This window comes from Gallinula chloropus, assembly GCF_964237585.1.
Source record: "Gallinula chloropus genome assembly, chromosome: 13".
In the NCBI taxonomy this organism is placed as follows: domain Eukaryota; kingdom Metazoa; phylum Chordata; class Aves; order Gruiformes; family Rallidae; genus Gallinula; species Gallinula chloropus.
In genome coordinates, this window is record NC_140098.1 from 17,267,261 (window position 1) to 17,286,074 (window position 18,814).

An 18,814-nucleotide genomic window follows, 5' to 3' on the forward strand; every position below is an offset into this window, starting at 1 on the left:
TGGGGAGTCTCCCTCTGTGGAGAAATTCAAACCCACCTGGAGCGTTCCTGTGTCATTTAGTCTAGGTGATCCTGCTCTGGTGGGGGTGGTTGTACTAGATGATCTTCCAAGGTCCCTTCCAACTCCAAATGTTCTGGGATTCTGTGATTCCAGCTACAGAAAATTTTTGCTGGCCGCACCACAAAGGTAATACCTGGTCACCTCTTCCCCACTACCTGCACACCAAGTTATGTACTGTCTAGGCTGAATGAAGTTAACAATGATTAGGAGCCACCCTGCAATGAATACCATGTCAACTGGATGTTACAGAACCCAAAAGTTAACTTCAGAAAAGAGACTGATGCATTCTTCCATATCTTGATCTGAAAATAGTGGTCTGGTTTCGTTCAAGTCTGGGTGTCACACCTGTGTGCAACCTTGAAGGTGGAGCTCCTTGATCAGTTAATGAGGTATAACATGCTATGAACCACTCTTGGAGTGAAATTAAAGGAAATTTCCATGGAGTGTTCCAGCAGCACATTCAGAGGAAAAAATTAATTAATTTCTCAGTCAGGAGACTCCAACTTTCCAATTTACAATAAAATTGAAATCTCTAGAAAGCAGTCCTAATTTGATTTGAAGGCAACTGCAAAATTCCAGCCGGAGAGAAAAAGTTTAATTGGAAAATCACATAGCCATTCCTAGCAATGACTAGTAATAATTATGTTTACACAGCTTCCCTGAATAAGTGGTCCAAGACTAGGTCTGGAGACATTACATTATCTTTGTTTAGCTTGTGTTTCTCTCAAGAGCCTTAGTTTGAACCTTTCGTCCTCTTTAATTCGTACTATCTGGTTACTTACCCAAACGTATTTGTGCTAGACGTAGTCAAAACTCTTACTGCTACTGTTTGCTTTGTAATTCAGACCTTAATATCTATGGTAAAGTTCACACTTCATAGACCACATTGAGGAAGCATATTAACCTTCACTTCTTGTAGAAGAGAGCAATAAATTGTGGGTTTATGGCTTTTTTGTTGCTCACAGTGTTTGGATATTTGCTGTTAGCAGAAGCAGATGGAAGAAGTCTTTAGAGGATAGTCAGCATTGGAATGGTTTTGTGGTGAGAATTTACCAGCTGTAGTGAGAATTGCTGTTATTACCACTGAGTTGCTCCTGACCTTCCAAGCATAACCAAAGGGTTACAAGAGACAAGGACTCCCACAGAAGTTTGCATCAGGACTGCTCAGATCAGCTGATCATAACAAATAAAGGAAACTAAGCAAAGGGCAGGAAAAGAACATGGAAAATGAGAAAAGGACTGGCAAAAATACAAGTTTACAATGTGAGCTGACTTGGGGAGCAAGAACGCTGGGAAAAAATCAGTTCTGGAGAAGCAGCCTTTGTGTTCCTCCCCAGTTTCACACTGTTTGAACGATCATTTCTATTCATAGAACCTTTCCTGTACTTATACAAGTGTTTCTCAGCTGCTTTCAGATTATAAAGCAGGCACTCTGTTGTTTTATGTACCACTGAAATGTGTTTATCTGGAGATTAAATAGACAACTTCATGTATTTCATGACCTTGGCAGAGAGAAACAAAGCAATGAACTCACCCCTCACAAGCAAAGATAAATGTAGAAGTCTGCTGCCTACTGCTATGCAGTGTATCCAGCTCTAATTATGTGATAAGTGGATGGACTCAGTGTTAAACATATTTTGCAAAAGTTCTTGAACAAAGTGCTTACACTGGTTATGCAGATAGCTTGCTGAAAGCCACATGAATACAAATTATTACACACACAGTATGAATCTGGATGAGTACAGGAAACACTGGTCTTCCAAATCCTGTTTTTTGCTGAACAGTTTCAGTCGATGCACAGAATGAGTGAATTTGTTTCTCTCTAAAATTATTCCATTCCTACTCATAACGCTGCAGCAGAGCATTTGCTTTTTAAGGTCATTGGTAATTCAATCCTGAGTGGTGCTGACCATTTCTCATCACAAGAGGAGCCCCAAACCAACTACGTCTGATGAGAACTGACATGGAATATTGAAGAAGAAAAACATAACAAAAAGGTGATTTCATTATCCAGATAGCCAGATTGTTTAGATAAGTCTTCCTGATGTCCTTAGTTTGGTACCACCATCAACAAACATTCTTCCTGATCACAGGCATTTTCCAAGTTATTTGAAAGTGGTGAGGTTTAGAAGATAGACAGGCAGTTGGGATTCTAATTACACTGAGAGTCAAAGCAATCTATACTCCTAAAACCAGCTTTTAAATCTCCAGCAGCAAACAGACATCTTTACAACTGTTTTTTAAAGCCCAGTAAGCTCTTTCTTGGTTTTTATCTTTTACTTTTTTTCTGGGGGTGCGGTGGTATGTCTAAATACCTGTGCAATTGGATACCTGGATTCCTAAACAGCTGTGGGATTCTGAATGCCTGTTCCACAGCTCATGACAACTGAGAAAACTCTAACACAACTGAGAGTAGAAACCAATTGTTAACCATGGAAAAATGGTACAGTTAATAGAATGCTATTGAAAATTTCAAATATTGTGTTATTTTTGCAGTGAGAACGCAATGCCCACAGCCTTCATTTAGAAAATAAAATACTTATCACAATTAAATGCTTGTTTCCTTTCACATGCATGTAATAAATAGCTTTTCATTTGATTAATGGAGAGTCTCTAAACTGGATTAATAGATACATTGCAAATGGACTCCAGTAGAAACACATGTGCATCTGTATCTCTTCCTCGGCTTAAACATGAAAGAACACAAGTCTGGTATGGGACATCTCGTTCTCCTCTGTTTCACCAAAACTGCATAGTGAATATTTGTGAGTATCATGGGCTTAGCACAAGAGATATTTACTTATTTTAAGAAACAGACAATATAGCCTGAGTTGCAAAAGTTGTCTTCTCCATGCATGGTCTTGATTATACGAGAATGAAAAAAGATGTTAAGGGGGTAATCTGTCCTCCCTGTCTCTGAGGATAACAGAAGATGTAATGATTTTAAGTTCTAGCAAAGGAAATTCAGATCAGGCTATGCAGAAATTTCCATCATTAACATTTAAGAACAGGTGAGACAGCTATCTTGAAAGGATGACATAGGAATAGGAATTCTTCTAGTATCCATGACCAGAGAAATTACCTTTGAATTCTGTCTTTCACTTGTTATAAATGTATCAGGTAATGTCTTTCATTTGTTTTCAAGAAGGTTTTTTGACACCTGGAGCTTCAGATATGTCAACTGTGTTAGTAAACTACTACAGTATGAGTATGAAGGGGAAGGTAAGCTAAGTGAAAAGGTCAATGTGAATATTTATCTAGTGTAGGGGGTTTCTGGAAGGTAAGATATGCTTCAGAAGCCTTGCTAACTGTATTTACAGCTCTAGGAAAAACAAGGATGGCCAAAGAGCTCATCTCTGGTGAATCCTAGTCATCCTAAAGCTGCCAAAGTTTACCAACAGCTGTAGAGGCTTTGTCCTGCTCTGCTGAGTTTCTGTATGAATTCTTTGTCTGCATGTACACGGTTTCACAGTCCAAAAGTGGGAGCCAAATGGAAATCCCAATATGCATTTTGTTCATGCAAATTTGCTATAACAGTTTTATCCATTCCACAAAATTATTTCTCATGACTAAGCAGTACTGGAGACAGTTTGCTCCAGTCTGAACAGCCTGATAGAATTTAAGACTGGTTCCAATAACATTTAGACCATAGCAAAGGTCTATTTCTTAACTGTTGTTATGTCAATGGTTTCTTCTCATCCGTTCAGATTTGCTCACTGGTGGTCAAGTACATCAGCTCAGTCATCTATCTGGCTTTCCAACACCCAGCATGAATGGTATGTGAAATGGGAAAAAGCCAACTGTGCTTGTTCTCACCACCTTGCTGAGCCATGCTGGCAGCTCCTGATGGTCTTTTGCCTCTGCTCAATCTGGTTTACACACAGTTCCCTCCCAACAGGAAAGTGGAAGGTGGCTGGTACCCTGGCCATGCTCCTGAACTGAGTGTTTGCTCAGTTTTGCACACAACTGTGGTCTTCACTAGTGATTTCTCCAAGGCTGATCTAAGGGTCTAGAGGAGGGAGCTGCAGGGGAATCATCTACCATTCACAGAACTGTTAGTGTTTATAGGTAGGGTCCAGCTCACTGGCAAGATCTACAGAGAAGAAAGTGTGGTTAATTAGGAGTCCCAAAGGACAACATTTTCCCTGAGAGAAAAAGAAGGACAAGGTTTGACTTTCAGAACACAGAAGAATGGGAGGTGAGATTTATTGTTGTTTTTAAATGTGCAAACTGAATGGACAGATCTAGTCTGTGCTGGTAAGGTGTGTCTAGTACAGAAAACAACAATAGCACGTCTAAGAGAAATTCACGGAAAAGAGTGCCAGGAGAAACCTTAAAAGTGCTTTTAGCTCAGTATTTGGTCCTCAATATGATTTAGCCAATACCAAGAATCAAGACAGTGTTTCTCAACATCCTGAGCTGAAAAATAAATCTCTCCAGATGGTGCTCTGAAAGTCTCATATCCTCTTTGAACCACGAGCAGACGGAGATACATATTGTACTCCAGGGGCGGTTTTACCCCAGTGGGTAGCACAAGTGAATCAGAAGACAGTGCTGGAAGTCATCATAAATCATGGTGACAAGCAACCTATTCACTTACAGGTCTCTATAGGAATTGATGAATCATTTATTAAAGCACACATTAGTCATTTATTACTCTTTTATAAACCATTTATCAGTAGGTATTCAAAACGTGAGCAAATCGTATTTCTCACTTAAGACTCACAGCGCTGGTATAGGTCAAATCTCACTGTGATTATGTTTTGTCAAACCACAGAGTTTTTACTCTGTTCACAGGAGGCAAGCTTCTTTACTCAAATGGAATATTCATTTCTAAGATCACATATTCCTAAAATCAAAACTAGAAGAAATATTTTCCATAATCCTACTCTGCTGATGTGTAATTCTTTCTGTTCTACCTACTTTGTCCCAGAAATGGATGAAGTTGAAGGTGAGGATGGAAGTGGCAGAAAGAGAAATTGTCTCAAGAATGAGACCGTTCCCCGGCCAAATGAAGTCTCTCTTTCTCATGAGCAAGTGACAGCACTCTGACAAGTCCCACTACTTTTCAGTGTATGATTAGGGATGTGCAGCAGCCCCAAATCTATGTTGAAGGACAGAAGTGAGAATTAGGGGGACTGTAGAAAAATCACCCCCTTAAGCCACATCCCTGCTTTCTTCTCTCAAGCACCTGATAGCATGTACTAAGGAAAGACAATATAGCTGTTATTGAGGAAAAGAAAGTATTACTAAGGACCAACAATGGAAGCTGCTTCTTTGGAAACAGATATTTCAAAAATCAGGAGAGAAGCTAGAAGATAGAGGCAAATATACTCCATGGGATCCCATTTTTGAGCATTACTGCATTCAGTAACGGTGTAAGATCAGAAGTAGAATTCACTGTACTAATTTTTTTGGAGGAGGATGAATTGACAAGGAAAGGTTGAAATCCATATTGTTGTCACACTAAAGCAATGTTTTTTCCTCCATTGGGTGTTAGGGAAGACCTGGGCAGAACCATGCCTACGGGAATAGATACAAGAGAGGTATTTGCCAGCTTGTGGCTTTCAGCAGATGCTACATCGCTGGTTTTCCATCACACTTCAACCACAGTGACATTAATTGTAGACTAAAATCACACTTTGCAGGCATATGACACTGAAGTGGTCTGTCACCAATTGTTAGAGAGACACAAGAAAATAATTCTCATTTTTCTTAAATGTGCTAGATACAAAAAAATCAACACCATTAGCATTCACCCTAACTCGTTCCCACACAATTAGAATATCCCACAGTACACAAATGAGGTATCAGCTTTTCCAGAAGGATCCATTCCTGCTCCTTGCTTTGCTTCATTTCTTACTTCCACATAAGTAATCCTGAACAAAAGTTAAGCCTAAACCTTAACTTGCTGGAAAAGAAATGACAAATTACTATTTGTAATACAGAATACACATTGTATTTGGTAATAATACACAAAATTATTTAAAATCTCTTTCATATTAAAGAAATAGGGTTGTAAATTTTAAAAACTTCCTGAAAAAGAGGCCACTAACTTCATGAGTATCTCTGTTTTCATGGTCTAATTTTAATCTGGCACAATATACCAGCCGATATGACCTTTTAAAAGGTAGACCTTGTTGCCTCACCTGGGATTTTTTGAGGAGCTCTTAAAGCATTGCTCTTTATAGGCATTAAAGATGAAATTATTTAAACCCCTGGAGGGAACAAACTACTGTCTGCAAGCCTGAATAGATTTTTGTACTGCCCAGAGACCATCATGAACACTAAGGGTAAGTACAGAAGTCAAATAAGCCAAGGCAAATATTTTGAAGGTGTGTAGAATGATGGGGCAGTAACAAAATAATTAAGTGGGCTGAATCTCACAAAGCAATGTCTCATACATTAACTCATCAGAGTACCTGACACACACTTACAACCTCCAGAGCTTAAATCATTCCTCTGAAGTGAATGGAAGTGCTACATTGGATCACAGCCAGGTTTGCCCAGCTTCTTCTGCCATTATGCCCTGATATAACACCAGTGATTTTTTCCCTAAGCATGAAGGCCACAGCTGCCTCAGAACAGCACAGGTGTAGTATGCAGGGGGAAAAAATAGAAGATGGAAGAACAGCTTCCATAGACAAATACCCCCTCTTCCAGCAAGATCTACGTAAATCCCGTAGAGGCAACTACAAACTGGGTGTAGCAACAAAGGAGCAATCGGACCTTTCTACAACACCAAATAAAGGCTGTTCATGAGCATTTTGAACAGTTGTGTAAGGACCTGAACTCCAAGGAATAACTATAGTAAATATGAGCATACAGTAGTGTATCATTGCTTAGGAGGAGATCCATAAACTTGTTTCTAGAGGAAAAAAGAAAAAAAGAGGAAGAGTTTGGTCAAGTGTCAAAAGATAAAACTCATCTTCAATGGACAGAGTCATGCTCATGAAAGACTGAGATTGCCTTGCACTGGTGACTCAAAGAAATGCCTGGTAAGGTATATAAGACTCCTTGGAAACAGAACTATAAAGAAACATAGAAATTTTCATCTTTGAAGAAAGCTATGAAAATAAAATCATTAAATATCTGCCTTTGCATTAATATTATTGAAATCATATATATCAATGCATTCTACAAAACAATATTTAATGCACCATTTGGGGTATCCAGTGTTGCACAAATACTGTCTCCAGACTTTTGAACAAATCCAGCTCTCATAATTTCACTGTCTTTCAGTGTGAGAGATCTGGAATGAATTTGGCCTGTGTTTATGGATGAAAACGTGCTGAAAACTTGTCTTACTTGAGCTACATCAACAATATGTGACTAATAAAGGTGGAACTATTTTAAGTAGAAATTACACTGTCAGATGAAATAAGTATCATTAAATAAGCATTTGTTTTACCAACAGGAAAAAAGACATTAAGAGAAAGTATCTGTAAAGAGGAAGATATCTGAGAGAACACATCAATACCTTAAGAACCCAATCCTAAAGCTGCTGGTCTCCAAGTAAATAAAAGAAGATGCACTGTGAAATCAAACCCTCAGATTTACTGTATTTGAGCTTTCGACTTCAAAAGTTATCTTGTAGAATACGTCTTTTGCTTTCAAGCCTTCTTCAAATCAATACTATTGCAGCATGTGGCATGTGATTGGTATTAAAATACAATAACTAAGTGCTTTAAGCATTAAGCCAAATAAAGTGGCATTAGCTCTATTAATAGACTCTCTTCCTCCTCTTACACTACTTATTTTAAGTAGACCATACGTTTCTAAAGGGGCCTGACACCACACGTCTAAAGGCTGATTTTTTTTCCTGCCTTATTCAAGGAATAAGAATATCACTTAGCAAGGCAGGAGGAAAATTTCTGAGGTCATTAACATCTCTGAATAGTGAAAGGTTCAAAACCATATCATAATGTATTAAAAAACCCGAGATGTCTCCCTGGGAAAATTGTATGTCATACAAAGTGCAAGAAAACCATGTAAGATCGGACTTTTCAAAGCAAGCTCTGCAATGCTGTCTCTTCACACCTGCTATTTCATTTCTATATTGAAACCACCAGACTTTCAAGGGCACTGAGTACCTTTTACTATCACTGGCTGAAGTTACAGGCATTTCTGACTTTCCACAGGAACAGACACTGTTTAACAGTACATTTAGGGCTAAATGGGCACCCAAGTTTTTTAAAATGCTTTTAAAAATACTTCAAAAGAAGAAATCTTTAAGTTTGGAAATTCAAGAAGGTAGGACTCTGAATGAGAGGAATTGCTATCAGAATGAGTACATTTACTCCCTATTTCCGAATGCAAGACAGTGTCCTCTTACATTGTTATATTCCAGAGGGCAAAAAACATACAGCATTTAAAATATGTTTTAATATGTAAATATATTTAAACTATTGATTGTCAGGAAACAGCTTTCAGAACATTAAAATCATGGTCTAAAGGGTAATTCTAACGGAATTAATAGTTTAATCAAAGCCACTTGGTTATCACTTTCAAGGTTTGGATCAGGCTTGATCTGGTATTTTTTAGGTGAGAAATGCTCTTGCCAAAGTATTTTATTTAAGTAATTATAGTTATTGCCATTGATTAGTGAAAAATCTATTCTTGTTGGCAAAATTGTCAGTTTCTCATTTCTTCTCCTTTAAAAAAAAATAAATCACTCAAACTTTCTACATCCTGTTTTTAATCTGGGTATCTGGTTTGTGTTTATAAAAGAAATAATTATTCCAGTAAAATCACAGTAATTTGTTTCAAAATAATTTGTTGTCAAACCACTGAAATTAGGCCAGAAAAAAAAAATAATTAAAAAGTGAAAGATGCCTTAAGGAGAAACCCAAGACTTTCATAGCAATAGGCTTTGCTTCTTTTAAAATTACTTTTAAAAACAGCATCCCTCATGCTTACTCCTCATCTTTGGGGAATATTCCTTAAAACCTGCAGAGCCTCAGGAAACCTTTACAGCAAAATCCAAACCAGCTGTTATTAGGTAAAAATTTTGACACACACTAATTCTCTTCAGATACCACAGGCAATAAAAAGAAGAGGGAAGAAGGAAGTGTGGGAAGGGCAGGAAATTTTGTAGGTGCTTTGCCTGAAACCAGAAGCTTTGCTGCAGCACTACGACCCCCTCCTGCAGGCAGTGATTATCTTTTGTTTCGGTTTGGGGTTTTTTCAGACTTTCCACCATTCTTCACTGAAATTCAACTTACAGGGAAAAAAAAAAAACCACAAAAAAACTTTCTTTGCAAATTCCACTGGTAGGTTAAAGCTTTTAGGAGTAGAACTTTCATTACAGAACTCTGCACACTAGCTGTCTCGAAGGTAAAGTGCTGAAATGAGGACAAATCGCATTGCTTTCATCCACGGTCCTGACCAGCAAACGCCTGGAGCTAGGCAGGAGGGAATTCTCTGTTTGCTCCTATGGGAGCCAAAGGAGAAAGTTACCTGTAGCAAATGGATTCCGCAGGTTTTCATCCTGCTAGCCAACCTCTGAATGATATCTCTCTGTGTGAATTTACAGCTTGTGGTTCATTTTGTCTTGGAAATGATGTATACAAAATTTATTAATGTAAAAGGAGAAAAGAGCAGCTGCAGGCAAGGCTGTCACTTCGAGCTAAAATGATGTCTAAGTATTTCCTTCCATTAAGGAACGTTGTTATTTTTAGAAACAAGGTAATTATAATTATATCCACACAGCAAACTCTTACCTCCTTCTTGGTAAATTCTGGTGGATGGTCGTTTTTGTCATCAATGAGAATAGTGGCAGTTGCTGTGCCAGTTAGTCCCACATCAAGACCGCCCATATCTTTAGCTTCTATCACCAGCTCGTATTTCGGGGTTTCCATAGTCTGAAAAAAATAACAGAAAAAGGAAGATTAACAAAACCCCCACCCTGCACCATAGATTACATAACACTGCTAATTCATGTTAAAATATAAATTAAAAAAAAGAATCTAAAACTTCATTTGGCCTGATAAAACACAGCATAAAACCAGATCTGTTATCATAGTGTTTTACCAAAGAGAAACATGTTTCTACGAGCTTCAGCTGCTATGATAGAAACCTTATTTGGAATAGAGTATGAGGGAACAGAGGTGAATATTGGTAAAGTGTACATAATCTAACCTATTATTTAAAGAGATTAGGAAAGAGGAAAGAAATTAAAACATACCTGCTCTTTAAAAGTAAACTCTCACTTCAGTGCACCAATGCAGCTTGCTTCATCAGTGTTATGATAGGCACATAATTAAATACTAATGTCATAATCTGCATATAAATTCACTTTATTTTACTAAATCACATTAATTCTGTATATTAGCATTTAGAATGGTAATCTAGGTTCTCTTCATTGTCAGAAAGAAGAAAACAGTTTCTAACATAGTCAATGACTGCCAGTTACTGTACAAATGTGTATAGTAACATTAACGATTTACATCTATAGTATCCAATTCCTATGCTATGGTTACTCCTCTGGCTGCCTACCTATTGTAGAACCAAACAGCATAAATCCATAGTGGAAGCCATCCTTAATTTCTCTGCCCCAAAAGACAGCCATAACATGGAAGAAAAATCATTGTGGCCACCAGTCTGCAATGGGAATGTTACAGCATTCCTAATTCACCTCTCTCGCACCAGACATGAAAACACATCTGTTTGTAAGCTGGACAACGGGGTAGTAATACATCCCATCAACCAGAGCTATTATCAGCATCAGAACCTGCTCTCATGGAGCCTGTAGAGAATTTTGACATGGATTTCTTTGCAGCCAGTACTGGGAACATAATTGAAATTAATATTTCCCCATTTGTATGGCTGCCTCATATGGAACCATCTGCCTGAAGCCCATATGTGCTGCATCATCAATGGAGGACACAGATGGGAAAGTGCTGCAGTCACCTTTAAAACTATATGGTAAGAATATCACATCTGCTTAGTAAGGTTTTTTCAAACCTTGTTTGAAAAATAAGCCTGCTTCGAGCCCCATCCAACCTGACTCTGAACACTTCCAGGGAGGGGGTATCTAACACCTCTATGGGAAGCCTGTTCCCATGTTTTACTACCCTTCATCATAAAAAGTCTCTTATATCTCGTTTGAATCTTCCTTCTTTTAATTCAAAACCATTATGGCTTGTCATATCTCTATAGGCCCTATCAAAAACTCTGTCCTCATCTTCCTTATAAATCCCCTCTAAGTATCGAAAGGTTGCTCTTAGGTGTCCCCCCAGACCCTTCTCCAGGCTGAACAAGCAGCCCAACTCTCTCAGCCTGCCTCCATAGCAGAGGTGCTCTCTGATCATGTCCAGGGCCTCCTCTGGACTTGCTTCAAGAGCTCCATGTCTTTCTTGCACTGGGCACCCCAGAGCTGGATGCAGTACTGGAGGATGGGGGGGACTCACAAGAGCGGAGGAGAAGAGTCCCCTCCCTTGAACTGCTGGTCACGCTGCTTTTCAAGCAGCTGGGCTGCAAGCACACATTGCTGGCTCATGTCCACAAATACTACCAAGTCCTTCTCCACAGATCTGCTCCCAATCCATTCACCACTCGCCTGTATCTCACCATTTAAAATACTAAAACCCTTACTTTTAATCTCTATCTTAGCAAAATAATCTCTCAGGCCACACAATCTTCTCTGTACCTAAGTGATTTAAAAATATTATGAGTCTTACAAGGAGAGACTGAAGTCCCTCAGTTTATTCAGCCTGGAGAAGTGGAAACTGAGGGGAGACCTCATCGTGGGATAGAACCCAAGGGAATGGCATGTAGCTGTGACAGGGGAGATTTAAGTTGGATGTTAGGAAGAGGTTCTGTACTGAGAGGGTGGTCGGGCACTGACTCAGGCTCCCCAGGGAAGTGGTCACAGCACCGAACTTGGCTGGAAAATGCCCTCAGTCACATGCTCTGACCTGGCTGGCCCAATGTTAAGCCAGGAGTTGATGATCCTTATGGGTCCCTTCCAACTCAGGAGATTCTGTGATTCTACAATTCACTCTCTAAACAATGCATTATGAAATTTCCTGGGTACATCGCAGCACCTTTCTTGGAGCATGTGTTAGAAGGAGAGCCCAATTCCTTAGTACTTAGAACTTGAAGCATTTTTAGGCCATGAGAGAAGCAACCCCATCAGTTGTTCATCAGATCAGCTATTATGAAGCAATATATTTGCATGTAAAATCAATGAGTCACGCCAGAAGATATATTTAGTTCTAAAGACGTACAGACTACTAGAAAATCAGATGCCACTGCCACTCAGGGCATCCTAAGGAATGTATCCTTAAGACTTACGTTATTGCATGAAATTCATCTCAGAAGGCAGCACACCCAGAGCAGGTTTTTGATTTATAACGTTATAAAAATATACACAAAGAAATATTACCCACACGTCTCCAACACAAATTCAGATTACAGAGTGGAACGAAATTTACACTTTTCATATATTTATTTTCTAAAATGTTTCCAGTGCATTTAGACCTGAATGGAGCTTCTCTCCCCTCCCCTGGATTCATCTTTTTCATTATTTTGATTAGGAAGTTGTTATTATTATATGGAAAACTTGCAAAGCCATTTATCATTTCATGTTTATAAGCCTCTTTGCTCAGAAAGAGTCCCATTTTTACTCACAAATTGCCCTTTTTTCCTTTGAAAACTGTCCCATTTTCTATTGAAAGCAAGCCCATTTGTGCTACCAATCGTGTCTACTGCAGCAGAAATTTCTGTGACAGGAGCCCAATGTTTGAGCTCGCTATGGAATAGGAAAAACACTGAATTTTGAGTAGTATTTCATATCATTATGAGTACGTCACACCTTTCTGCTATGCAGCACTTTCTACATCTAGTTCTGTCACCAAATATTTGCTTTGTTAGAGAAAGCACCTCGGAACAGAGCAGAACCCGAGCGCAGAGCCGTGTTCCTATCAGATGCTATCTTTACATTAGGAGGTTGAATGCAAAGGACTTCTTAGATTTTCTCATCATTCCAGCACAGCTAATTAGGGCACTAGTAGCAATTATTTGGATCTCTGTGATTTATCACACTACTGGTATATCCTCGGACGTGTCAGCAGGGACCTGTGTGTGAATAGAGCACGGGTCCCTGTGTGAGTGGTCCTGGAGGGGGGCAGTGGAGGACAAAAGCAGCCTTCAATTACCTTCTCCATCCCTACTACAGTATGTAGGTTAGGGATAAGTGCAGCACCCACTGCTGGGAGCGTTTTGGGATCCCACAGTCGCTCACACTGCTGTCCCATCATGACACTGCCTGTCACAAAACCCAGGTCCCCTCCCTCTCAAAGCAGTGACCTAGCCCCTGAAGCACACACACTCCTGCAAAACCAATCCAATTATTACCATTTGCACAAGGAGATGTTGACACTATAAATATGAAACAACTCTCAGCAAAGTGGATCTGCAGCTACAAAGGGTAAGAGATGATTTTAATAAATGAACACATGTGGCTTATTATTTATCGACTGTGACTGTGGAGAGTAATACTGTTGAGAGGGTTTGTATAATTACAGCAGGAGAACCATTCCTTTCTCCATAAACTCCCACTGTAGTCATTTAGCCCTGACAGGGGTGACTGGCAAATCAGTGAGGGTGGCTTGAGTGTTTTTCTTTGAAGGTCCATCCACTGCCATTCTCACCAGCAGTACCACTCCTATCAGATCTCACTCCCCTGCTGCCTTGACATAGCTGGTTCAGCTCCAATAAGCCACGAGAGGCCAGAAAGGCACTTTTTCAGATTTAAGAGTCCTGACAAAGTCAGCAGGATCTAATCACAAGCAAAGGAAACACAGTTCAGTGCAGATACACACATGTGGAACAAACCAAGAGATTACCTGTAGGCAGTGCTGAGTGAAACCAGATAATGATGGTTTTCTGCTGAGTTTTAATCTTTTAATATTTCCTACGGATACAACAAAAAACTCTCAGTGAGTAGGGGAAACAAGCCATGGTCTGCATGGCACACCAGCAGCAGTAGCAGTCCAAGTCTTGCTATGGGCTCTCACTGGCAGGCTGTTAGGCATTCATGTGCCACTTAAATCCCACGGAACTCACAGCATCCTTGGTGCGGGAGGACTCAAAATGTGAGAGGGAAACAAGTGGAACTACTTGCATGATGACAAGAAAGGTTCAGGACCTGTAGGTGACCACTGGCATTTTCAAACATGTCCAAGTCCTGAATTTCCAGTTATGTCCATAGACTCTCAGAGGGGAAAACCCTGCTTCACAATGGTCTTCTCCATGGACTGCAAGGGAATCTCTGCCCCGATGCCTGGATCACCTTCTTCCCTGACCTCGGTGTCCACAGGGTGATTTCACTCACATATTCTCACCCTTCCATCCAGCTGCAATTTCTTTTCCGCAGGTTATCTTTTCCCCTTTAAGTCTGTTACCCCAGAGGTGCTGCCACTGCCACTGATGGGCTCAGCCATTACCAGCAGCAGGTTCATCTTGGAGTCAGCTGGCATTGGCTCTACCAGATGCAGGGGAAGCTCCTAGCAGCTTTGTTCAGAAGTCACCCTGTAGTCCTCCTCTACCAAGACCTCACCACACAAACCCAGTACAAATGTACTTCAGGAAGCCTATTTTCTAAAATAATGTTTTCTGTTTTTCCAACACAGCTACCTAGTTATTTTGGGGAGATAATACATTTTCTGGAAGGACACACTATGGGGTATTTGGAAATCCATTCATGACAGTAAAGCTAATCTGAGAAGAATGTGGATCAAGGCTTAATCTTCTTTGTAGCATGTGAAGATGGACTGGGTTTAGAATTTTAGGCTACTTTAGGCTTTTCTTTAATCTGTAATTCAAAGATGTTTAAACAGAACTTCAACATATTTTCTTGTCCATTTTCACACCATTGTTTTTACTACCAGTATTTAAACTACACAGAGGGGAGCTGAAAAAGAATAATTTTAGCAAATGTAATTTTTCCCTTTTGTACTTGTTCATATCAGCAGCCTGCTACCCAACTCAGGGTATTCTGTAGCTTCCCTTTCAGTGAATCATAGGATCCTGTAAGGATTTCAGGCTGTGAATCCCTCCTCTCAGCAGCACCCAGCTAAAAACTGCAGGTAGGCACCGAAGTCTGGAAACCATCTCTTCAGTTGTTCCTCCTGCCTGGGCATTCCCCACAAAACACCTTTAGCTAGGACTTTATCCTGTGCTCTTTAGTCATTCTAAGACACCTTTGAATTGCATGTCCAGAAAAGGACATGCTTGGTGTCACAACAGCCAAGCCTTCACTTGGGGCTTCAGTGCTTCATCTGAAAGGGCTGGGGAGAACAGCTGAATTCACATCTAGCACTCAGGTGCCAAGATCAAACCAAACCCTGCTTGGGAAGCAAGCATGATACAGACTACTCAAGCTCCTGTAAAGGTTTTAGGTGTACTTTCAGGCTATCTTAACACTTATTGCTAATAGAAATGTCTTTCTCTTTTTCATGCATATTAGTATTTTCTATAATGATGCAACGATGCCTCAACAGTTCTTTTTATAATTCTGTTTATAGACTATTCACCCATAACACTGTATCACTAGTGTGATGCCCTACCATAGCTGTTACTAATGCCTTTATAATATAATGCTAAGCAGAAAGATTTCCTAGGATTTAAATAATTTCAGTTCATGATAAATAAATACTTGTGTTCATTTAAGATTATAATTGCATACAGTATGTACTGAATATGTCTTATTAAGATATAATCAATGTTCTTGTTGAGTAACGATATCAACATTGAATCTAACATTGTTCCAGAGTATGTTGTCAGGATTTTGACAAATGTAAAATAAAATAATGAAGTGATGTGACTATTAACAGCTCCAACAGACATAATGCTTTCATAATTATAATATCAGCATTTATTTTAAATGCCAATTGCTGTTGCATAAAAAGGGCAATATAGGCAGAGGCTTTGAATTCAGAGCTTGAATTACAGTTTGATGAATACAAAAAGCCAAACAATTTTGTTACATAAATCCTCCTTAGCTCACCAATTTCCAATTTTTTATTTCATAAAGGAAGGTCTACAGTTTAATCACTGTAATAATGTACTTCTGTAATGAAAAAAATCAATATCTATTTACTACCCATGGGAGACATATAGTTCATAGGTATATATGGATGCAAAAGGAAGACTAAATTCTCTCCTTCAGCAGTTGCTTTTAAAAAGGGAATGAAATTGCTCTACAGTGCTTGATACGAATAGGTTTCCTGGCCAGAGATATTTGTTTCCCATCAGGAGGAAATCTGTAACTATTTAATCCATAGGATGTATAGGATCAAGACTTTAATGCTTCATAATGCTGAGCTAACTACAGGGCTGATACACATGGGTCTGTCTGTTGTATTTCACATGGAAATGCAGGAACCAGGCGTGAACATTTCCAATATTTTGAGTGAAATTATCAGGTTTGACTGATATGCAAATAAGGATTTAGAGTTGCCATTGATTTAGTACCATTTTGGAGAAGGCTGCCAACTGTGATAGGGTGGCAAGATTTCCTTTGAGAAATGCCAGAAATTGGCAGAGAAAAACCTATTTGTTTACTGTTCACCCAGTCACTGTACAAACATCTGCATCTCTTGTGTACAAGCACCATGGTATTTGTGCAGACACAAACTTCACTTACATTGAGAATGTTATTCATAAAGGATTTCTCATTAGGGTGATATCACCAGTTTCTAGGACAGAACAGTGATGAAGCTCTGTTTAGTCTGACAGTTCTATTTAGTCTGAAATAAATAGATTTAAATTATTATTGTTAGGCTACTACCAAAAATAAGCCCTGTATAAGTATTCTCAGTATTCTAAACAAAATCCTTAATTATCATAAAAGATATAAAACCATTGAAGTTGTACCCCTACACTGATTTTTACCAGATAAAGATGTTTCCCAGAGCACAATTTGTTTGGAACACAGTGGCATGTTGATCTGCTACTCACTAGATACTCATGGTTTGGGAAAAGAAACATGTTCCAGGTCTCCTGTGCTAGAAGTATGAAGTACTGTAATAATTCTGAATATCAATGGAGAATGAGAATCACAATACCCCAAGGAATATGCTTGCTGTCAAATGTAATTAAATCACCTTTTTTTTTTTTTTTTAAAAAAAAAGACCAAAACCCCAGCCAAACCACAAGCTATGTTTCAGCTTTCCTTCCAGAACAATGTATGCAATCTCTTTCTTTCAGGAAAAAAATAATCAGTTGTTCCTCATAATTAAACAGCACTGCAGAAACCTCTCATTCCAGTGTGAAAGCATCAATTATTATGTAACTTCTCTTGCTGATTTTACACCATTTAATCACTCTATTATTATCTCACACTCACAGGTGTCAGGAATACAACCACCACACTCATCTCACCTAAAGCTTTTGTTATCAGCAGACAATAGCTATAGTGAGTGCCTACTCCCCAGTTCTAGCTCTGAATGAAGAACTACATTACAGTTTATGTGCAACTATATGCAAACATTCCCTTGATGCTGACATGTCACAGACTGTCGTTGCTGCTATGCCCTTCCAAAGAAGGCATTGAACTTAAAGAACATGCATAATCATGCTTACTAGATTCGAGTTCCTCCAAGCTCTGTGTTCTATGAGGAAAATGGGTTTGGAGGCTAAGGCAGCTGTGAGCTTCCTTTGGAGCTGCTATATAACAACATAACTCAGCCATGATGCCTGCCAAGGTTGGAGCATCTTTTCCATTATCCACAATGCTCCCCAGCTCTGACTTTTCACAAAGTGATGTGCTACCCTAGCAACCCTTCCCATGTACTGCTTATTCCTAACAGTGTAACTCCCCTGTCACAGTGCTTGCACCTTGTACACCAAGCACCTACTCATCTGCTAGCCTGGCCCTTTAGCATGGAATCAAAACAGCACTGAATCCATGATGTCACATCTGTTCCTCACTGACTGTACACCCACCAGGGCTTATCTTACAAATTTTGATGCTGGATAGAAAACAATTAATTGCACCCAGATAAAAAACTATTCATGGAGTGGGTGGCAAGTAGCTTCCCTGATGCCTACCACTGTGTAACATATCAAACACTGTAACAATGCTAGTGAGCAAAACCTTCCAAGGACCGTTTCAGGAAAATCAGAATATATGATCAGAAATGTTATCAGTCTGACTGACAGGTGTAAGAGCCACCATTGTCCCCAGTCCTGATTAAAACTCTTGTAAGAGAACACTGAAACTCCTATATGTCCCGCCAATTTACACTTAATTGTTTTTCCAAAGGTAACAGTTTGAACAGAGCTTATCAAAAGAGCTTTGTCTCAGAATAAATCAATGTCTGCTTCAGCACATCCCACTGGAAGAGGGAAGGTAAGATTCAGTTCTTCTGTAAGAACAGGACATTCAGCCTGGTTATCTCGACTGCTTCAGAAAGTACTAAGCCTCCAGCTAGCTGTCAGGAGCACTCAAGATAAGAACTCCCTTCTGGATTACTGATATTTGTTTCAACAAAGCTTTGTTTTCAAATCACTGTGCTCCTGTAACAAATGTTCATTTCGACAAATCAATATATTTCCATAAAACCTGTTCTCCTGTAACACCCAATCAGCTCTATTTGCAGTGTTAATTATATATTTAATTTTAACAGTCACAATTTGCAACTCAAATAATTGGCAGACCAAAAGATATTTGCTGAAAAAAAAATGTTCAAATAATTTTCGTCCATTAACATATTAGAGCTGCACAATATGTTTGCAGATAATTTGT

General features: G+C 39.2%; 1 protein-coding gene across 1 annotated transcript in view; it reads right to left on the bottom strand.

The window, feature by feature from the left end:
- The window catches only part of CDH13 (cadherin 13), a 477,887-nt gene that overhangs the window by 78,850 nt on the left and 380,223 nt on the right, over positions 1 to 18,814 (bottom strand). The window contains exon 8 of the mRNA XM_084270008.1: positions 9,783 to 9,923. Within this exon, the coding sequence (XP_084126134.1) occupies positions 9,783 to 9,923 (141 nt within the window). The remainder of the gene's footprint in view (positions 1 to 9,782; positions 9,924 to 18,814) is intronic.